At 42.0% G+C, this 23149-nt stretch overlaps 1 protein-coding gene across 1 annotated transcript in view; it reads left to right on the top strand.

Annotated features, from left to right (window-relative positions):
- lrp2a (low density lipoprotein receptor-related protein 2a) overlaps positions 1-23149 on the top strand; it is a 56998-nt gene that overhangs the window by 1067 nt on the left and 32782 nt on the right. Inside the window, exons 2-29 of the mRNA XM_078174498.1 lie at positions 4620-4727; positions 5825-5947; positions 6185-6301; positions 6710-6820; positions 6922-7035; positions 7140-7256; positions 7858-8001; positions 8094-8213; positions 9348-9476; positions 10558-10727; positions 12155-12378; positions 12832-13038; positions 13135-13337; positions 13482-13622; positions 14320-14523; positions 15106-15298; positions 15723-15848; positions 16043-16173; positions 17221-17358; positions 17465-17746; positions 17886-18125; positions 18723-18842; positions 19307-19423; positions 19525-19905; positions 20601-20849; positions 22258-22469; positions 22559-22743; positions 22844-23072. Coding sequence (XP_078030624.1) covers positions 4620-4727; positions 5825-5947; positions 6185-6301; positions 6710-6820; positions 6922-7035; positions 7140-7256; positions 7858-8001; positions 8094-8213; positions 9348-9476; positions 10558-10727; positions 12155-12378; positions 12832-13038; positions 13135-13337; positions 13482-13622; positions 14320-14523; positions 15106-15298; positions 15723-15848; positions 16043-16173; positions 17221-17358; positions 17465-17746; positions 17886-18125; positions 18723-18842; positions 19307-19423; positions 19525-19905; positions 20601-20849; positions 22258-22469; positions 22559-22743; positions 22844-23072 — 4835 coding nt within the window. The remainder of the gene's footprint in view (positions 1-4619; positions 4728-5824; positions 5948-6184; positions 6302-6709; positions 6821-6921; positions 7036-7139; positions 7257-7857; positions 8002-8093; positions 8214-9347; positions 9477-10557; positions 10728-12154; positions 12379-12831; positions 13039-13134; positions 13338-13481; positions 13623-14319; positions 14524-15105; positions 15299-15722; positions 15849-16042; positions 16174-17220; positions 17359-17464; positions 17747-17885; positions 18126-18722; positions 18843-19306; positions 19424-19524; positions 19906-20600; positions 20850-22257; positions 22470-22558; positions 22744-22843; positions 23073-23149) is intronic.

Genomic DNA, 23149 nt, shown 5'->3' with positions numbered 1-23149 from the left:
AGTGTGAATCAAGCAACTAATTACACTGCAGCTGCTGCAGAATGGAACCATTTCTACCTAAGGGGCAGTTTGGAGTTAAGTAAAAACTGTACCAAGTGTAAGGCCATGGCTGCAGCTCTTTATTTATTTCTATTTAATATACAATATCCTGAACCTGTTTCCCTACAGGCTAACAGACACTCACAAAAACAGAAAAGGTGGACTGTCCCTGCCAGAGAGACAACCTAACAGTGTTGACAGTGAGGCTGTAGCATTTAAAATATTCTCTTGGCATTTCCTTTGAATTGCAGCAGTCGCAGCTCTTGTGGCTGACATTTGCAGATGACAACTGAGGTGAACAAAGTGGGCGATGACTTGACCGAAACCGTTGACTCTCAAAAGACTTTGTCAGCATGCTCACATTGATCATTAGCTCGGATTTGCTGTGATTAACAGTGATGTAGACTGTTTTAATAAAATGCAATGAGTCATTTAGCTTTACCCTGAATTACTATTTCATGTTGTATTCAGTATCAAATGCTTCCTGAAGGCTATCTAGTAGTGTGTGAATCTGACTTGATACTCAGGAAGATTAGTAATAGTTTATTTAAGCAGTTTTATTACGAGGGGGCAGGATACGTTCTGGCCTCTAATCTCCACAGAAATCCTTTAGTTTGATAGTTGTTTCTTCTGCGATCTTCTGTAAAACATTATCCAGCCCATGTGTTTGATACTGCTGCCTAATGCTTACACTGGCATTAATGGCTAATGTGACAGTGTGAAGGAATTTCACGGTGCTGGTTTGTTAACCATCCTCTGCCGTTTTTGCTGCTCCAGACATGTTTTTTTCACTAAATTGAGTCATTATCCCCGTTAATCATTAGCCGGTGAAATCCTAACAACATATTAAGTGCACAGTAAGAGCTTTAATGGTGTTATTGATTAAGTTTTGATTTCACAACCAGGATAATGAAAACAGACATGCTTGTAATGTAATTGTATGGTAGTATTGAGGTCAGGTGAAGAGCTAGGCTGTCTTGATTTGATCTCACCTGTTCTTAGTTTGACTCTGTAAATGACTGTAAAAATTTCCTCTGTTGTGTTCAAACTTTTCAAGGCACAGACTTGGCCTGCACGTGCACGTTAAACCTCACACATGCCGGCTTCTTTCCGGTGTAGGAGCCTAAATCCTTGTGCAACAGTTACACCGCGTTAGAAACAGGAACACAGTTGGCACAAATGGAGAGCAAATCCTTTCTTTTCCTGCAGCTCCCTCAGTCTAGGTTACAGACACCGAGCATGGAGTCTAGCCTCCAGTAAACTGTTGGTGAGCTGTGACTCACTGTACAGAGAAAAAATAAGTTGTTCACAGTGGCTGTCTCATTACGTTGTGACAACTTACTTTATGATTCTTTCCACTCATGCTTTTGTCAGGGCACGTACCAAAAATCATGTTGAGTATTCCTCACTTCTTACCAGACTAAGGCTTTATTCCACACTCTATTTATTCCTCCCTTTTGCTCCCATGCCACTGCCAAAGCCCCTCGGTTTTTCACCGTTTTGTGTGTAGCACTAAGAGCCAAAGTCACTTGTTTGGCAATTGACTGCATTCTGCTGCATTGATTTCCATATGAAATAGGCAGCAGCACTTCGCTCTGACAGCATGGATGGGTCCAGCGTTTCATGCTGCCAGCAGCCGTTTTCTCCACTTTTCTCCACACGCATTCAGTGAGTGCAGAGGACTGTGCCAAAACAAGATGGTATTGATGAAAGCTTGAAGACATCTTTCAGGCACCCCATGTGACCAGAAAGAGATGTTTCAGTGGTAGTGGACAGGTGTTTTCTTAATGGGTGGCCATGAAAGGGCAGCTCATGTTACACTTTTGTGTTACCATATCGCAGGAAGTAACCCTTATTACTGTACTCTCCTTCCTGATGAGTACTTTTTTAGGGTGACACTTCCAGTTATGAGTTTGCATCCCTGCTGGCACCTCTTTTGTGCCATTGTAATTTCACAGTGGGGTTTAAGGCGTATGGGGGGCTTCATTCTAATGAAAATTCCTCTACTACTCTTCTTTGTTGGGCAATAGTAGGACGTCCTTATCTTCCTGCATGGATAGTGCGGTGCTCTCTCCTGCTGTGGGTTTAAGTTGCTAATTAGGAAAGACAAGGCTAGAGAGAAGGAAAGGGAAAACATTAAATTACACGAAAACACTCAAACAAAAAGCTTATAGAAAACACTGATCATCAGACCCAGATTAAACATTCTTAAAGGAGTACTTCACCCACAAAATGACTATTTCTACATCAGTTGTCCTGTGTTACCTTGAATTCCTGGCGAGAACTTTGTTTTTCTCACATGCCTCTTTGGTAAACTCCAAACATATTCAGTCATTGATCGATCGGGGACCACGTTTAACAACGAAACTATATCAAAACATCCGTTTACAATCTCTCACACAACTCGTGCAGTATAATCAGAGTCTCATTTATCCAGTCGAATGCTCAGTACTTCCCAGACTCATGCATTTTTGCTAAAAAAGTTTAGTATCGGAGTCTGGCTTTGAAGAGAACACAAGTTTTGCTTTCAGTTCAGTTTTAAATAGTAAGGTTTTAGTGTTTGGGAAGTACTGAGCATACAACTGGATAAATGAGACTTAGATTACACTGCACGAGTTGTGTCAAAGTTTGTGAACAGATGATTTGATATAGTTTTGTTGTTAAACGTGTTCCCCGATCAATCAATAAATCAGTATGTTTGCACTTTTTCACGAAAGCATCCGAGAAAAAGTGTTCTTGATGAATTCAAGGTCACGTTGCACAACTGTTTGAGTTACAAATGGTCATTTTGTGGATGAAGTACCCCCTAATAGATTTGCACCATTCACCCAGGCTTTTATCTTCTCCAATATTGATTGACGTAGTGAAATTGCGACTCTGTCAGGTTGAAGACGTAGAAATTTGAGGATTAAGGAAAAGTTACAAAGAAGACGTTCTTTTCAGAATGTAAGAAGAACCCTTGCACAAGATAGTGCCGTTGAAAGGTTCAGCTTCAGTGTATCTGTCACCTTTCCCAGAAGTAATACTGTCAGGAAACACTGGCTGCATTTTAAAGCCTCCAGCCTCTAGTTTCTCCCTGGCACACGTGGTTTAAAGTTATAAACCTACAGTAGATCTGAATGTATGGCAGCTATACACATCTTGAACTTTTCCAAAGCAGAGTTTGAAAGCATTTGTTCATTCATTTAATTTGCAGATTTTAAAAAATACTTTATTGTTATGTATTTGTTCAGTTTAATAACACAATTTTAGTTCTGTTTTCTGAATCTACGTATTGCAATTTTGCTAAATAGAGTGCATCTCCTAGCAGTTGTTTCACTGTATGCGAACCATGCTGCAATGCTACAGATGATGCTGAAACGTCTGGGGTCACTGCCTTGCAACAAAGGCTCCCTTTGAGCAGATTGTAAGCAATTTTATCATTAGTAAACTGAGCAGGAAAAAAGGTTTGCCCCCTGGGTTGCTGCTGAAGGAGTTAAATATGCAGCTTGTTTAGTTGGGTTGGTCATAAAGATATTTGGTGTTTTACTGCCTGAATAATTTGAGACAAGATTTCTTGATGGAGCATATGCAAGGCTTTTAGTGCAGAGGCACCGGCAGTAACCCCACAACTGTTGTGGAAGTGATCCATCCTTAAAAGAGAACATTACATTAAGGAGATGATAAACATCTGACTCTAAATACAATAAACCCTTCTTACTCACATAGCATTTGTCAAGCCAGTAGGCTGCAGACTTGTAGGGAATTAATATTTTTTGTCACATCACGTATCTACAGTTCCTTATAACTAGTAACTCAAAGCCATTATAGTGAAATTGAAAGGCTTAAACCCAATATTTTGCAAGCAGAGGAAACTATTTGATTAAGAAGGAAGAGTGTTTCCAAAACGCTGGATAAGATAGGACAGAGATAGACCACCAACCCCAAGCGAGCACCACCAATCACCACCTCACAGCTCTCCTCATGAAGAATTTGGGTTGAAATGGTTGCGGTACCACCCAGTACCACTATTTATTCCAATTACGTTTCAGACAGGAACAGCATGCACCATAAATCAGGCTGTCAGAGAGACAATCAGAATTGCACATTCCTATTTGGACGGGTCTGATGGAGTGCTCTGCCACTGAACTATGCTGCCTGAATCAATCTCTCCTGGAAAACGTCAGGGAAGGTATAGTGGTGGTACCTTATCTCTACAGATGCCACTCAGTGAGAACATCAAAAGGAGGCTCGGGATGAGAGCGGTGAAGATTGTGTAACTGTCGGGGGGGCGGATGGCTGGCACGCTTGTCTCCAAGGCTTGTCAATGCTGTTAACAACATGTTTCATCAGTGGAAGGCATCCCTACCCCCTTACACCATGTGTTTGTTCAATATAAAGTATTTAAGATTGTAGCAGTTATCCTTTTTGTGACCAGAATGACGAAGTTATGGACATAATTAAATAATAATAAAACAAAAATGTAATCAACAAAAATTAGAAAAAACATTGATGAATAACTGTGGATAAAAGTTCTAATAGCATATGAGGACAAGCTTGAAATCAAACACTTAATTATGTCAAATTTGAATTGTGTTTAGGATGTGAGTTGGGGCAGTTCCGCTGTGGGACAGGACGATGTATACCAGGTGACTGGCACTGTGACGGCACATCAGATTGCGTGGATGACTCTGATGAACACGACTGCCGTGAGTTACTCATTATATCACACTTCAGGCCAACATGGCACCTGAGAGGGTTCGGATATTAAGTGAAATGCTTGTTGTATGCGTCATTCCAACCTGAATTACTGCAGTGGTGGAAGAAAAGTTTCAAATTTTTAAATCCAGAAGTATTAACAGCAAAATATAACTTAAGTATTGAAAGCAAAAGTACTCCTCTGTAGTTTAATCTATAATATTGAGTCTAGTACATTTAAGAAGTCAATTTTATGTTTTGTAAGTACAATCTTAAATAAACAGTTCACCCTAAAATCAAAAATACATAGTTTTCCTCTTACCTGTAGTGCTGTTTTTAGATTGTTTTGGTGTGAGTTGATGAGCACTGGAGATATAAGGTGTAGAGTTGTCTGCCTTTTCTCAAATATAATGGAACTAGATGGCACTCTACTTGTTAAAAAAAATGATCCAGGATCCACGACAATGATCCAGAAAACATGATCCACTTACTCAAGGTGATCCACAGACCTTGTTGTGAGCAGATTCATGTGTGAACTAACTTCTTTCTACCGAATTACACCCGCCAAGTGAATTACACCCGCAGAAGGAGGCGTGCATGCTAGCTCACCCAGCACCACTGAGCTAGCTAATGTTACAGCTCAGCCAAGAAGGACGCCATTACTGTTTCACACGTGCTGTCAGGGGCATGAGCTTCTCTTGCATGTGTAGATGCATGCTTTCGTTTGCGCGGTGATACGGTTGGCAGGCGTTGTTTAATAGAAAGAAAATAGTTCCTACATGAAACTGCTCACAACAAGGTCTGTGGATTATTTAGAGTACCTGGGTCATGGTTTCTAGAAAGAGACATTGCTGCTGAGTGTCTCAAATGTATTTCTTTAGTGCTTTGAGCACCACAAGCCGAGTGTCATCGAGTTCGAGTATACTGGAGAGGAGTCAAACATCTCTACGGCTGACTCACAGCTCAAAGCAAAACAATCAAGAGTAATAAATAGTGCTGCTCAAAATTGTACTAAACTACTGTACTACTGTACTGTACTGTAGCTTTTCATTACTGGAATACAGTCAATTGTTATAAATAGTGAAATGTTTTGTGTGTATTCCCACAGCTCAGGTAACATGTGATGACAGTCACTTCCAGTGTTTAAGTGACGGCGAGTGTATCCCCGATGTGTGGGTGTGTGATGATGAGGAGGACTGTGAGGATGGCTCAGATGAGAGGCAACACTGCCGTGAGTACACTTTACATTATCAGCAATTCTTCAGGAACTTAAACATGTTTTGTGGAAAATATACTAAGTTATTATTCCAAATGTATTTTGAACAATAAGATCTTTAAGTCTATGTAAATTAAGGAATTGAATGCCTTTTCAGTACCTTTATCCACAGCATAAGAAGATCATTTTAAGTGCACATAAGAGCTACGTACATAAAACCTATCTATATGCTGCTTTCCAATCTGTCCTCAGCTGGAAGGACGTGCACCAGTGGCCAGTTCAGCTGTAGTAACGGGGCATGTATCCCAGGAGAATACCGATGTGACCGTCTGGCCGACTGCTCAGATGGGTCTGATGAGAGAGACTGCCGTAAGTCTTCTCCCGGGTGGTTTCCCTTTTTTTGTATCTCAGGCTCCTGTGGCATTTTAATCAATTTGTTAAGATTAAGAGGCTCGCTGACTGACAGAATGGGCCACAATATGCTTCTTGTTGTCAGAGGTTGATTGCAGATTCCTTGGTGGATTAGTCAAGCTGAAGTTCAGCTGCTATGCTATTATTGTGCCGACATGGTAGACTCACAGCGCTACACACTGTGGTAATCTCACAATTGCATAAAGAATGCTGTGGCGGCTGCTGTTGTTATGGTGGTGGCGTTGAATTTTCATCTCTTATCCTTCCCATTCGCTGAGCTTTTCACAGTCTAAAAGCTAAAAGGAACTCAGTTGTCAGGCTGATTTGAATGCATAGCTTTGCCCTGATGATGATTTAATCTTTCAGATTACCCAGAGTGCACACAGCTGAGGTGTGCTAATGGGGCCTGCTACAACCGCACCCAGAGATGTGACCAGATACTTGACTGCCGTGATGGCTCTGATGAGGCCAACTGCAGTAAGAAGCCAGTCAATTTTAATGATTATCAGCTCACGTAGAAGCCATTGTTAGATAAACATCTCATCATCACCGTTTTTTCTCTGTTGTGTTTTCTTTAGCACAGCACTGCAACACGGGCCTGTTCCCATGTCATAATGGGGTGTGTGTTCCTCAACGCTACGTGTGTGACCATGATGATGACTGTGGAGACCGAAGTGATGAGCTAAACTGCAGTAAGTAGCCTCTTCTCTCTTAATCAAACCACATGACTCGCATCCTCTCCCAGATAGATTTACTTGTAACTCTCTGATCTTTTCTGTGTTCACTTCACTTGCAGCATATCCTACATGTAAAGGGAACTACTTCACCTGCCCCAGTGGCCGCTGCATCCACCAAGTCTGGGTCTGTGATGGAGAGGATGACTGTGAGGACAATGCAGACGAAAAAGGCTGTGGTATGGATACAACAGTTGAAAACAAGCTGACAAGACTCTTGTTCTTTTTTTTTTTTTTTTTTTTTTTTTTTTTTTTTGCTGTAAGGACCAGCAATGTAAAACATTTGGCTGGTTAAGCATTATTAGAATGGGTAGCAACTCAAGCTCTCTGTGCAAACCTGATTCATCTCCAGTCTCCATGGTTTGTCCGGGCTAGCAAGACGCTATGCCTGTGCTCCTTTAAGTGTGTTATTCAAATGCCTCTTTGTGGCACAAGATCATGCAGCCCCCCAAAGGGCTTTAGAATTCCTCCACACGGCTGTGAAGAGTGTGTGTTTTTAGAGGATGGGCTGCAGAAGCCCTCTGAGCCCCCATGTGACCCCCTCAAAGCTCCACTCCCCTGCATCGATTTAAAGTGACAGTAATTTCCCTGACAATAAAGTCCTAGTCACAATTTTCTTAAGATCAGCAACACATTCTTGTGGAGATAAGGCTGCCTGTACCTTATACACTAAATATGTTTTAATTCCCAAGAGGCAAATTTCAGGAAATCTCTCCCTGTTTACTGATTTTGTTTTCCCTTTTCTAAGCCTGCACACAGACGAATTTGTTTTGTCTGCAGATAATGTAGCGCGGGAGTGTTACCCAGGAGAATGGCCGTGTCCTTCCTCTGGCCTGTGTATCCCCATGGATCAGCTGTGTGATGGGACGGCTCACTGTCCGGAGGGAGAGGATGAAACTAACACTACTGCTGGGCGCAACTGCAGTTAGTACCAACACAACAAGGGACATTTTATATCACAGAAACTGTGCTACTGAAATATATTCATTCACTAATGTGGTTTCTGTATTGGTCAGGTATTTGGAGATGTGCCTCTCTGAGCTGTGAGCATCGTTGTCATGCTTCCCCTGATGGTGGGACCTGTTCTTGCCCTTCTGGATACATTGTCAGCAGCAACAATAGTCGCTCATGTATAGGTATGTAGCCTTTATTGAATTTACATTACCTTTGCTCATGATTGAGATTCTCTCTTGTAATCAGTCAATCCCTCCAAGATTTCGCAGGCCTTTTTGCAGTTGAATTGTGGGGGCAGATGAAACTTGCAAAAATATTTGCTTTTTTTGTATAATTTATTACAAATCAAAGGCAGTGTGCTTAAGTGAGAATAAACTTGCACTGTTCTTGGTGTTTTAAGTAGCCTCACCAGAAAGGCTGGTGGATGCTGTGTGCAACAGCCACGGTCATGGTGATTTGATGTTTCTGTTGTTGTCACATTTCAGCCACTCTCTGGGTGTATTTTGCAGTAGTTAGTGTTTGTGCTCCACCAAAATTTTCTGCCTTGCACTGTTTATAGCAGTAATTTTTGTTGGTGCTGTCAATGTGAGATGTTGATGTCAAACCAATTCGCGTCTTCATAATCAGAAACAAAAAAGGGGGTATGGTGACTCATGGGAAACTAGGATGAGAGGTCAAATATATGAAAAAGTAAAGGTGATTGGACAGAATTGCAAGGTTGCGCAGAATTCACACAGGATTGGTTGAATTTGCATCAGTTGTCGTGGTGGCATTCTGGAGGGACTATTAAGATTGGATATCCAATACTTACTCATGTATTAGAAAGTTCCTACTTTCGCTCAGTAAATGAGATAAGCAGTAGCTAGTGCTTAAAACTTTTCAGCGATATTCACTGGAAACCTTTTTGTGTGTTTTTTTTTTTTTGTGTGGTTTGAGTTTCCTCACTAAGTTCGGAACAAGTGAGATACTCAATCACAGGATATCAGAAGTGCACACAAAAAAAGCTTTACTGAAATAAGACTCTCATGTGTGTGACACTCAATTCTCATTCTGGCCCGGGCCTAATCAAATCAAATCAGGTTTGCAAGATCTAGAGATGCACATAAAGTTTGCTGTTTTTGTTTGGACTCAGAAGTACAGAGCACAAACTCTTGAATAAAAAAAAATGAGGGGAAAGGATATGAAAGTTTTGTTGGTTCACACCTCAATAGAGTTTTATGTTGTTGTCTCAAAATGAGATAAAAGTGAGTTTCGACTCAAGCAAAACAAACCAGTCTTTAATCCTCATCTGCTATGATTTTGATTTCTTGCTGAAGACTTTGACGACTGTTCGATGTGGGGCGTGTGTGACCAGCTGTGTGAGGACCGCATAGGCTCCCATCGCTGCAGCTGTCGAGAGGGCTACGTTCTGGAGCAGCACAGATACTGCAGAGCTGACGCCTCAAGTGAGTGCAGTTTCCTATCTTTTCTATACATTCTCTCACATACAGTATGCTCACATTTTGAATGTGTGAGTGTGTATGAATGATCCGTCTAAATGAGGTCCCATTAGCATAGCCCCCTTTCCTGTTTGCCAACCACTGTGGCGGCTTTACTGAGCGTCTGCACTTCTTTCTGGTTCATTGTTGCGTACCGAATGTTGTTTTAGCTAGTCTCTTGGCTTTGTGGAACATAGAAAGAGTGTTGACTAAGAGGCTGACCTCTCTGCCTTTAGCTGTACTGAAAAGAGTGTGTAATGATAGTGGCTAGAAAGTACTTTACCTTCATTAGTCTGAGTCAGGGATCTGAGTGATGTGCTACATTCTGTAAATTTCCACTGATATTTTAGTGAAGCATGGGTACTACAAAATAGAGTTCTGCTTAAAGAGACACTTCACCCTAAAATCAAAAATGCATTTTTTCCTCTTTCCTGTAGTGCTATTTATCAGTCTAGCTTGTTCTGGTGCGAGTTGCAGAGTGTTGGAGATATCTACTGTAGAGATTTCTTTCTTCTCTTGAATATAATGGAACTAGATGGTACTCTGCTTGTGGAGCTCAAAGCACCAAAAAATGCATTTAAAAAACTTAACAGCAATGTTTCTTTTCAGAAATCATGACCAGGTTACTCAAGATAATACACAGACCTTGTTGTGAGCAGTTTAATGCTGGAACTATTTTGTTTCTACCGAACTACACCAGCTAACCAAATCATCGCACAGAAGGAAGCGTGCATCTTCTCATAGATAAGAGGCACGTGCTCGTGATACTGTGAGATGTAAACTTCAATGGCGTCCTCCTCGGCTGTTGCGTAATGCTAGCTTGCAGGCAGAAGGCAGACATCTCTATGGCTGATATTTCCAACATTCGGCAGCACACACCAAAACAATCTTGACTGATAAATTGCACTATAGGTGAGAGGAAAAATACATGATTTCAATTTGGGGGGAACTGTCCCTTTATCACAAATTAGGCTCTGGTTCTAATCGAAAATTGTCAAATTACTTATTTATATTGTGTTTTGTACCTTGTGTTTTGTCTCCGCTGCAGCTGGAGTCCCTTCCTTGCTATTTTCTAATGGCAGAGACCTGCTAATAGGTGACATCCATGGCAACAGTCTGCGCACTTTGGTTTATTCACAGAACAGAGGGGTTGCAGTGGGAGTGGACTTCCATTATAATCTCCGTAGGATCTTCTGGACTGATACCATTCAGAATAAGGTATTTTTTAATCCAGTTTACCTTGATGAAATGCTGTTATGCCTTGGCATCAGTTTATGGGAGTAGAGAAGTTTCTTGTAGAGGGAATGCTTGAATTAGACTGGAGCTGTCCAGGATGAAATTCTTTTAGTTATCCTGTAAAATATCAGCAATGTTGATACCATAATAATGGGATAGCTGTTGGCTCCTTTGCGGCTGGGTCATAATGAAGGGAAGTAGATGTGGAATGGAATCCAAATGGCCTAAACTTGAAACCTGTCTGATAGGCTGGTATGATGTCCACATACCAAGGTGCAATTTTTGTAACTCGACCTTGTTCGAAGTAATCATGCAGTATTTGTTTTCAATGGCACTGTTCATCTATAAGCATTCTTTGGCCAGCTAAAAAGTCTTTGTTCAGCCTATTTTTTGGCTCCTCAATGGTTTCAACTGCAGCCACTGGGCTGAAAGGCCTAGACACATCTCTGACTGGGCATCTGTGTATATCAGCCACCTCCATGGCAGCATGTCAGATTAAATGTAGGGAAAGCACAAACAGGGCATGTGAATGCAACCAGAAAGGTTAAACTATCAGGCTATTTCCACATCTTCAGTTTCTCTTTAAACAGGTCAGTTGAAAATCCTGCCTTTTAGACGTCTGGATCTTGTTTCAAAAGAAGCAGAGCTGCTAAGAGCAGTGCCTCCCCAATCAGCTGCATGGTGCCAAGGCTTCCGGTTTGAGAAACTTGTGCCATCATAGTATCAGTTTAGTGGCAGGTTTAGAAAACCACTTCAAAGGATTCACAGAAATGTAACAAGACAAAATCATCAGACAAGCGAAGAAATTATCTCTCTCCGCCTTTTTTTAGTTCCTGAAATTTGTTTCTCAACAACAGAGGCAACTCAACAAAACAGCTTACAGTAATTGCAAAGAACTGACATTGATACTCTTTGGTAACTAGGGATAGCTACCAATTGCTACTGGGCATAACAAAAGCGCTATCCTCTTCCTGTTTTGGTTGCACAATGGTTGATGAACTTTCCGTCCTCCGTAAATGGAGCCTTCATTTTTCTGGGAGATTGCATCAGGTGGCTAACAGAGCTGAATCATGAAAGCAAGGCTTATAGAGAACCAATTTAAACCCCAATGGTGTCATTATTTTAAAGCCATTACATCCTGCAATAAACATTTACTTCATAATGATAAGTTAAAGCAAACAAGTTGTCTATTTCCTATTTAAGCAGGAATCTCTTTGTGGCTAATATGAACATGGGATCATTTACATTGACCAATAGCACTTGCAATGCACTTACGTGCTTGTCAGTACTGTATTAAAAGACACTTGAAAAAAATGTGAACTTATCTTTTAATATCTTCCCCTTATTTCTTGAAGCAGTGACCACCTCAGAGCTAATTTCCTGACAACAATGGCGTCTTTTGTGTACAGGTGTTTTCTGTGGATATGGACGGTTCCAATATGCAGGTGGTTTTAAATGTATCAGTTGACTACCCTGAGAACTTGGCGGTGGATTGGGTGAACAATAAACTGTATGTGGTGGAGGCCAGCGTCAACAGGATTGACATGGTGGACTTTGATGGAAGTAACCGGGTCACACTCATCACTGAAAACCTCGGAAACCCTAGAGGGCTGGCGGTGGACCCCACTGTCGGGTAAGCACATCTCCAAGTTTCCATCCATTCATCCATCCACGCATTCCCAAACCCCACCTACAGTATCTGTCGTGCTCCATTGGCGTGGAATAATGGGGGGTGTTGTGTGAGATTAGCAGATTGCCCTGGGTGGATTAGTGAGGAGCAATGTAAGTTATGACCCTCATTGTAATCCAATAGTGTAGTTCAAGGGGGGAGTAGAGCCAGGTGGCTGCAGACAAATTGCTTATCGGAAATTAATGTACAGCTCTTGAAATGCACAGCCACCCACCTGGAGACATAATGTGATGCTGTGGATGCTAGACTTAATTAACAAGAGGAAAGTCACAAGTTGTTTTTTTTTGAAGGGAAGATATGTTATGGCATTTCTGTGGTCCCATACATAGCAGTCCCCATGTAATGATCCTGTCCCAGAGAAAACTGCCAGATTAAACATTTAACCTCCTTTCACAGGTATATGTTCTTCTCAGATTGGGAGGCGGTGAATGGACAACCAGGCCTGGAGCGAGCCTTCATGGATGGCACTAACCGTTACGGGATCATTGGGAGTAAACTTGGCTGGCCAGCTGGTATCACACTGGACATCGAAGCCAAGCGCATCTACTGGGTTGACAGTCGCTATGACTACATTGAAACTGCAACATATGATGGCCTTCATAGGTAAATATGTTGTGTTATTCCTCAAAAATAATACAGCATTTCAGTAGAAAGGTCCATGCATTTATATTCTAATAAATTAACTTTTTTTTCCAATAGAAAAACAGTGGCTCATGGAGGTACTGTTATCCCACACCCATTTGGCATCAGCCTGTTTGAGCACAATGTCTATTTCACTGACTGGACAAGGATGGCTGTGATGAAAGCCAACAAGTTCAGTGAAAGCAGTCCTCAAGTTGTTTACAGTACATCTCAGACTCCACATGGAGTAGCAGTGATACATCAGCTGAAACAGCCATATGGTGAGTCACTCAGTGAGACACGATTTTCTGCCATGTAACTGCTAGTTTTTCCTAAAGTAAGAATCATAAATAACCGTGGTTAAAGACCATCTGAATCTGTAATTAATAACTTTGCCAGTTTGATTTTTTTGTTTTTCCCTTCAGTGCCTAACCCTTGTAGTGCAAACAGAGGTGGATGTGAGCAGATCTGTGTTTTGAGTCACAAGAGTGACAATGGAGGATTGGGTTACCGCTGCAAATGTAGCATGGGCTACGACCTACATGCTGATGGCAAGCGATGTTTTGGTAAGAGAACATTTGTCTTATAACTGAAGTGATTTGTTTCTTTAAGAGATCTCATTATGTTTCATTTTAAGTGTTAAGTTATACTTAATAAGATAGCTCACCCCCAAATCAAAAATACATATTTTTCCTCTTACCTGTAGTGCTATTTATCAGTCTAGATTGTTTTGGTGTGAGGGGCAGAGTGTTGGAGATATCGGCCGTAGAGATGTCTGCCTTCTTTCCAATATAATGGAACTAGATGTCACTTGGCTTGTGGTGCTGTAGTGCCAAAAAAATACATCAAAACATTACGTACACACGTACCTTAAAAAATCCAGGCCTTGTTGTTAGCGGTTTCATGGAGGAACTACTTACTTTCTACTAAACTATGCCCGCCAACCGTGTCATCGTACAGAAGGAAGCGTGCATCTACTGCTCACTTAGCGCCACTGTATTAGCTGGGGTCAAGGAGGACAGCATTAATGTTTGTGTTAATTAATGTAATATTTTCACATATATATTTTTGATTTTAGTGTGCACTGTCCCTTTAACACCCAAAGAATGTAATGACTCACCTCAAACTCACCTGTACAGCAGCCCACAGTGATTTCATCTTGTTTACCCCTTTCTTGTATGCTATGATGTTTTTGTGTGGCTGATAATCTTTGGTTTTAATAACAAAATTGTTTCATATTGTCTTCTGATTTCTTATCTCCAGCTGTGAGGCAGTTTCTGCTGTTTTCCAGCCAGCTGGCTGTGAGAGGAATCCCCTTTAACCTCTCCTCTCAGGAGGACATCATCCTGCCCGTCACAGGATCACCTTCCTACTTTGTTGGGGTGGATTTTAGTGCTGAAGATGACGCCATCTTCTTCTCAGACACAGCCAAAGATATTATCTATAAACAAAAAGTGGATGGAACTGGTGAGCATCTTGTTGGCTGCTCTAGTTGAGTTGTTCAAAACATGCTGTTTGCATTCACAGTATAATAATAGTGTAGTAGTAAAAAAATAGTGTAGTATGAGAAACAGCAGCTAATATGTTTCCAGTGTTTTCCTCACAGAGAGCTTTACCATGTGATTCAACCAGGCTTATACAGGGAGTTAAGGGAGTGCCTGATGGGGCCGACTGGTACTATGGGGGAGGGAGTGGACAGACGTTTGGATAGTGGAAAATGGATCATATAATCAACTTACATCTCTAACTAATGACCTGAAAATAAGTAAGACAGACTAATCAAAAATGCTTTACTGAGCAGGTTTGATATTTAGTTTCAGAATTATCACCTAAGCTGTGGGAAGTAGTCTCTAATGTCCACGAACAGTCACACCACACACATAAAAAGAAACACCACTGCTCTGATCACTGGTGTTGTTTTTGGAGCTGCTCTAGTTTTCTCTGTCCGGTCCACATGGGGAAAAATGCAAGCTGACAGCCTATTTATTTAAATGTGTTCCTCTTTCATCTCTGTGTTAAACGGTGGTCTGACTGCTTTGATCTGCACAGGCAGGGAGGTGCTGGCAGCCAATAGAGTGGATGGAGTGGAGGACCTGGCTTACGACTGGATTTCAAAAAACCTCTACTGGACCGACCCACGATACAGGAGCATATCTGTCATGAAGCTGGCTGATAAGTCCAGGAGAGCCATCATACGTAATCTCAACAACCCAAGGGCCATCGTGGTGCATCCTCCCGTTGGGTAAATCAATATAACACCAGAGACTATAAAAAACACTTTTAAGTTTTGTAGGGATTTAGCAGGATTCAGACTACAGATAGGAATAAGGAAGGTTCTGAAAAACCAGCCATGTTTGTCTGGTAAAAGTCTGCAAATTAATCCCTCCTCTCGATAAAAGGGATCCTTATTTACAACATGCTGTTGTTTCCAATATCCTCAAAGTCATAAGGCCTCCAGCTCAGATTAGTTCAGTGTGAAGGGCAGTATTGTAGCAGACACTAAGAAGTTGGTTTAAACAGAAAAGCTCTATAATGTGGAAGTGTCCAAAATAAATTCCAAGTGAATAGGGTTTTGTCATCCAGGTACTGTAGGTGTTTCCAACTATTCAATTCATTTTTGAATAAAATATGACATTGATGCTTGGTGTTTTATTTTCTTTGGACAGGTATATTTTTTGGACTGACTGGTACAGGCCAGCGAAGATTATGAGGGCTTGGGGTGACGGGTCACATGCCCTGTCTATTGTAAACACTACTCTTGGCTGGCCAAATGGCCTAGCTATTGACTGGAGGTGAGTCAAACATCATATGGCCATGTAGCCATGTAAAGTTATGCTATAAAGTTACGTTGTAAAGTCTTACAATTCACCATTTTACCTGATTTCCTAAGATTGATGTGATTTTCTTGCTTTACCCATAAATTATGGTTTACAATAGCATTGTGACCCATTTTAAACTCTCCCTTTCTGCTTTGATTTCCACTCAGCTCAATGCGTCTGTATTGGGTGGATGCCTTCTTTGACAAAATCGAGCACAGCAATTTTGATGGACAGAACAGGGTTACCTTGGACCGCATCACCCAGATCTCCCATCCATTTGGGCTTACCATTTTTGAAGGTAATAAGTCCTGGCATGAACAACACGTTGCCTATAAAGTTCTAGGAGAGGATCATATATGTAATATCAATAAAGACAGAGTTAAAGCTAAATCATAAGAAAAAGAGTTTGAAAATTCTTCTCCTGAAGCACCCCTCCCCCCAACTAAGCTCCTCCCACCAGAGGACAACAGGCACGTTTCATACAGTGACCTAGTCTTTCCCATACATTGATTTATTTAATCTGATGTTATTGCACAGCTACACACAGCTCATTCAGTCAGCCCCTCCTTGCCCCACTTTCTCTGTCTCCCTGTCTGTTTATCAGACCACAAATGAGACAAGAATTAGCTAGCTACCACTCCATGGTCCCTCTGCCTCCAACCTGCAACTGTGGACCAGGAGAAAAGTGAGCACTAGCTTGGAGGAAGGAGCCCTGGTCGGCAGCTGTAGCAGCTAGAATTTGGCCAGCCCAAGCCCCCCAGCATCAGGTGTCACAACGGACTGGTGGGCAGCAGCAGCACCAGGTCTAATCTGTGTAATGGCAGCAACAGAAAGTTGGCTAATTCAACAAGGGTCCATCTTAGGAGCTGTTGCCTGCTCTACCCCTGGCGAGGTAGTCTGTAGCAGCGGGCAGTGAGGCGGAGGACACATTGTGATTCAAGGCTCTAGCTAATGTTAGGTACATGACTGTGAACATAAAGCCACAGCCATGAACCTTGGCTTCAGCTTTGGCCAAAGGGATGTACATTTGCATCTGCATCTGTAAAATACGCCTTGACCTGTGATTGGACATAGTCCTGTCATGGACTAGATTTTCTAAAGCCTGAAGACAGGAGCAGAAGTGTAATTTACTTTCGGTTTACTTGAATTACAATATGCTCTACATTTATTATGGGATTTTTGCCCATGGATGCCAAAAGCAAACTACCTACCTTGGCTTTAATTTCACTGGCACTGACTTTAACCTCTTGCTTTAGTGATGGTCATGTCAATAGGGAAAGTACTGTAACTAGGAGGTGGTGAAAGATAAACAGAAGTTTTGCTCTTTTGCTCCCATCCCTTGAAGGCTATGCATATTTCACTGACTGGCGCTTGGGTGGCATTGTACGTGTGCGCAAGACTGACGGTGGGGAGATGGTCATTATCAGAAGAGGAATCAGCCACATCATGCATGTCAAGTCTTTCAACTCCAACTCTCAGATTGGTCAGTAGCTTTATTCACTGCTCCCCTCACTTCTCTATTCATGCATTGCTGAAGCTCACACATGTCAATCATTTTGCTGGTAATTACGTTCCACTCTCCCTCTCAGGTTCCAACCTCTGTAACAGGCCGACAAATCCTAACGGAGACTGCAGCCACTTCTGCTTCCCAGCACCGGACTCACAGAGGGTGTGTGGTTGTCCATATGGCATGAAGCTGTTGCCCAACCACCAGACATGTGTGGAAGACCCTTCCAATGAGCCCCCCACGCTGCAGTGCGGAGCCAACTCCTTCTCCTGTGGCAACGGCAAATGTGTCCCAAACAGCTACAGATGCGATGGTGTTGACGACTGCCATGACAACAGTGACGAAGTCAACTGTGGAATTAACAGTAATGCTTTTTGTGTAAATCTAGCCTATTATACTGGCCCAAACTGACAGGAGAAAAAACACTTTCATGCTCCTGGGCCTTTTTTAAAACTCTGTTCAATATTATAATATTTTAATCCAGATCATCATCTCTTTTTCAGACACCACTTGCTCCCCCTCTGCATTCACTTGTGCCAATAAGCACTGTGTGCCTGTCGGATGGCGTTGTGATGGGCACAATGACTGTTTTGATAACAGCGATGAGAACAACTGTCCTACCCAGGTACCTGGGACATGCCCTGCTAATCAGTTTACCTGTGCCAACCACCGTTGCATCCCAAACACCTGGCGTTGTGACACTGATAACGACTGTGGGGACAGTTCAGATGAAGCCGACTGCCGTGAGTATACCCATAGAGGCTTCAGACTGGAAATGAATAGGATTTGCTGAGAGACTTGTTTTGTTCATTCTAAACACAAAATAAGCAGAAACAAGGCAAGTGGCCCAAATTCATTACAGTGGCAGGACTTTATTTCAGGACTCGCAGGATTTTTTCACGTCTGACCCAGGCACATCAAAAAGTGAGGGAACAAATTTTAAAAAGAGCTATCAATGCTATCAATGCACAGAACCGTAACAAGTGGCAATAAGAGTAACCAATAACATGCCCTATCTCTCTCTTCCAGTATCCCTGTTCCTTTCTCCTCTCTCTCACACATACAAAAACACAAAGACACACACAAACCTTACTTCATTATGTCTTCCATCAAGGCCAAGCGAAAGTGTTTGGGAAAGATAGGACATGTTTTCTGACTGTTCCACTGCAGTCCAGATGCTTTGAAAAGCTGCTAAACATGGTTACAACTGTGCCATATAAACAAACACTGATTTGTGAAAGATATGATTGGCGGTGTTGCTACACCGATCTGCACATCCTGTGTGTTGACAAAGAAAGGCTTGTAGACTCATATTGTTGTCTAACAATTTGTGCCGACAGACCTGGGGAGCACATGTCACCCAGGGCAGTTTCAGTGTCCAGACCACCGCTGCATAGACCCCAACTATGTCTGTGATGGGGACAGGGACTGTGTGGATGGAGCAGACGAGCAGGGATGCAGTGAGTACCTTTCTGGATTGCAGTTTTCCCTGGACATACTCATAGTTGCTTGTCTTCATCTGTGATAGAAAAAAAATCATTTTCATCTTGCTTGTATTTAGAAAACTAATAAAACTAGTTGCTGTTCAAATCTACAGTATTTGTGTCAAGTCTCATCATCCAGACTTGCTGATGACTTAGTTGTAAACTTGCTTCAATTTAACTTCTCACTTATCAGCCATTTCAAAATAAAGAATTTGTTCAGTCATTCATGCATTCATTCTTTCAGCAACTTTGTACCTGCTAAACATGCTCAAGAAGTTGTAGAGGTCAAGTGAATGCACTGTAAAATTTAACAGGCATTTGCTAAGCCTCTTAGTTTATTGATCTCATTACTTGTGTTGCACAACAGTTGAGCTCAGCATGCATACAAAACTGTGGAAATATTGAATATCAGGTTTAACGTACTCAACTGGATTTTTCAGTCTACAACTGCACTGTGAATGAGTTCAAGTGCTCCAGTGGACACCAGTGTATCAACTCCTACTACCGATGTGATGGAGTCTTTGATTGCAGCGATCGCTCCGATGAGCAAAGCTGTCGTAAGTACTTAAATTGTGCTTTTGGTCATTGGTTATATTACTGAAGCAAGGTTATGAACTGGGATAACCTGCTGTTTATTGTGTTTCCTGATGTATCTCAGCTACTAGGCCCCCAGGTATGTGCCACCATGAGAGTGAATTCCAGTGTCAGTCAGACGGCAGCTGTGTACCATCTACCTGGGAGTGTGATGGTCATCCAGACTGTGAGGATGGCAGTGATGAACACCATGCCTGCCCACCTCGCACTTGCCCCTCCACACTCTTCCGCTGTGACAATGGAAACTGTGTATTACGTAGCTGGCTTTGCGATGGGGACAACGACTGCAGGGACATGAGCGATGAAAGAGACTGTCCCACGCCACCTTTCCGCTGTCCAAGCTGGCAGTGGCAATGCCCTGGCCACAGTTTGTGCATCAACCTCACCACTGTGTGTGACAACACTCCTGACTGCCCCAATGGTGCCGACGAGTCTCCTCTCTGCAGTAAGTCTGATCTCTGCTTTCTTTGTCTGCCTGGAACATTTGTCTGTCAGAAATAATTAATTGTTTTGTTACATTTCTAAGTTTACTTGCCTCCTCAAATTCAATTAAATTTTCACATCACATGACAAGCAGGATCAAACCTCCAATTGATTTTGTTTAATTTGACGTTCTTCTCGTGTTCTGTAAACAAGGGCGTCACTCCACAGAAATTCATGTGTTGACTGTTATCTGTTTGTCTTTGGTTTCTTGTGTTGAAATCATGCATGTGTGTGATCTGACCTGTATTAACCTGAAAATTATCTGTGATTTTCCTTTCTTGCCTTTGTCACTACTTTCAGACGAGCCTTTGCCAGGTAGGAACAAACTCTCAATCATTGGTAGAAATGCTGCAAGTAGTTTTGATTCATTTGAACACACTATCTTTAATAACTATTATGATATTTGTAGATTTGTTTCAAAACATAATCGATAAAAAAAATTGTTAGTGTTTGTGATAAAAATAACAATAAATTTTCCATAAACATAGATAAAAAATAGCTCTGGCTCAGACTTCTAAAGACACTTACTAAAGTAGTTAGTGCTGTCTTGTTCAGAACTTATCAGTGGAACGTGTGTTAAATGCATAATTTAGTAGATTTTGTATTTAGTTTACTTTTCCCTTTCTGGGTTCTAAATTGTATTTTCCCTGTTTTCAGATCAGGAGAGCTGTTCTGACAACAATGCTGGCTGCACCCACGGTTGTATCCAAGGGCCATTTGGGGCCCAGTGCACATGCGCTGTGGGTTATCAACTAAGTAATGACTCCAAAACCTGTGAGGATGTAGATGAGTGCAGTCCCCCTGGACTATGTAGCCAGCACTGCTTTAATGAGAGGGGCTCTTTCCGCTGCCACTGCCAAGACGGTTATACTCTCGAAGCAGACCAGCGTACCTGCAAGGCCTCAGGTGAGGAGGGGGTATGGCTTAAAGGGATAGTTTTGATTCCTTTAATTTGGGTTGTATGATGTCCGTAGTCGGTGTATTACCTGCAGTAGATGGTGGTTGGCTTGCCCCCAGTTTGGAGAAGCAGTCAGGAGCACCACCACAAAGGGTAAGCAATGTACTGCTGTGGATGAGGGCAGCAGCAAAGCGTATTTTACCCACCTTAAAACAATAATATCAGTTTAAGTGTATGCAATATTTTGATTATTTTTACTGCTAAACCTTGCAGTCAGGCAGCCCTTTCTGATAGGGTATTGAACTGAAACTGAAACTTATCTATGCTCTTGTCAAAGCCTTTGACAAAAATAGTCATTCTACCTTGCTGAACATGGGAGTTGCTGGTCTACCACTGCCATCATGGCTTAGTTTATTTGTGTTATTGTGCGACTTTGGTGAATCTGAGCTAACCCTTTAAACACCAAAGTTGCACAGTAACACAAAAAACTAACTGATTGAGTCAGCAATAGCAACTCAACTTGTGTTCACCAAGGTAAATTTACTGTTTTTGTGAGTGGAGTCATGCTTTGAAGAGAGCATGAATTAATTTCAGTTTCTGTCCGGTTCCCTGTCGAATAGGGCTGTCTGACAGCAGGGTAAATCAGTGAAAATATTTGAAATTAAGCATACACTTAAACTAAAATTTACTTTTTTAGGTGGCTTAAATATATTTCGCCGCTGCCCCCATCCACACCAGTACATTGCTTTGTGTCTGTGGCGGTATTATGCCTGCCGTCATCTGTAGCCAATACACTGATTTGGAAGTATCTCATACAACCCCCTTCAAAAAATGTAAACTATCCCTTTAAATTTTCTGCGCATGGAACAAATTGCTCCCCTGCTAGTTGTAAATAACAAGATATAATTTCATAATGCAGTGAAATAGGCCAGTTATCAGTCCTACAGTGACATGGATGTCTATTCAGCACACATATCTCAGTTTTCTCCGCTGTGCTGGTTGTTGGGTAGGAATGGGCCATGATAAAGCCACCAGATTGCGAGACTGACACACCGTCTTTCTTCTCCCATGTCTCTCCTTGCTGCTCTGATTTCTTTAGATAAGACAAATAACATATATGTCACTCACTGGCCATCACTGGTGTAATTAGGATATAATCACCAACAAAGGGCTGTTTATGGGGAGCGTGCCTGACATGAGCTCCTCTTCCACACAGATAACCCGTTGAAAGGCTTTTCAATACAATAGGTCATTATTTGGACAAAAGTGCATTCCCCAAGGATCGCCATTTGAGTAGGGTCTATTTAACAGTCCTGTCGTATAGCTGTGGCTGACATGCAAAAGCTGATAAGTGATCTTATTAGCGTGAGAATGGACATGAAAAATAGGTAACGGAGATTTGATGTCTGTTTACAGATTCTCGTCAGGCATTCTTGCTAGTGGCCAGTCGAAATCAGATTGTGCAAGATGACATAACCACTCAGCCCAACGTGGTCCGCTCGCTGGTTCGAGATGGACGGAACATCGTGGCATTAGATTTTGACTCGGCCACTGACCGTGTGTACTGGTCCGACACAAGCCAGGACAGAATCTGGAGCGCCAATAAAAATGGCAGTGACAGAACTGTGGTGAGTTAGTTTGCTCCTTTGTGTCACCATAGACTCATTGCTCAAAATCAGTAAAAATATTTAACTAAGAATGAGTCTCTTGTGTACAGATATTTGACAGTGGAGTGACTGTAACAGAGAGCCTTGCTGTGGACTGGGTGGGCAGGAACCTGTATTGGACTGACTACGTCTTGGAGACGATTGAAGTGTCCAAACTGGATGGCACCCACCGCACTGTATTAATCAGTGAAAATGTCACAAACCCCCGAGGCCTGGTGCTGGACCCAAGGGAGAGGTCAGTGACATAGAAACAAGTTTGTTTTAAGTCTGTGTTTCTCATAGAATGTAATGCATTTAATGCAGTTGGTGTTAAAAGACAAGCATTTGTTTTGCAGTGCTCACCTGATGTTCTGGACTGACTGGGGGAGGAACCCCCGAATTGAGAGAGCCAGCATGGATGGGAAACTGAGGACTGTTATCATAAGCAACAAGTTGTACTGGCCCAATGGTCTAACCATAGACTATCCAAACAGTTTCTTGTACTTTGCCGATGCCTACTTGGATTTCATTGACTTCTGCGATTATAATGGCAACAACAGGAAGCAGGTCCTGGCCAGTGACCTGGTGAGTTTACAAGGAAGACTGACTTATTTGTAGAGATCTGATTTATGTTTATAATCTAAAAGTGAACAGAACACATT

This window comes from Epinephelus lanceolatus, chromosome 14 (genome assembly GCF_041903045.1).
Source record: "Epinephelus lanceolatus isolate andai-2023 chromosome 14, ASM4190304v1, whole genome shotgun sequence".
NCBI classification, from domain to species: Eukaryota; Metazoa; Chordata; class Actinopteri; order Perciformes; family Serranidae; genus Epinephelus; species Epinephelus lanceolatus.
The sequence above is the reverse complement of the archived record's forward strand: the minus strand, read 5'-3'. Positions and strand labels throughout refer to the sequence as shown.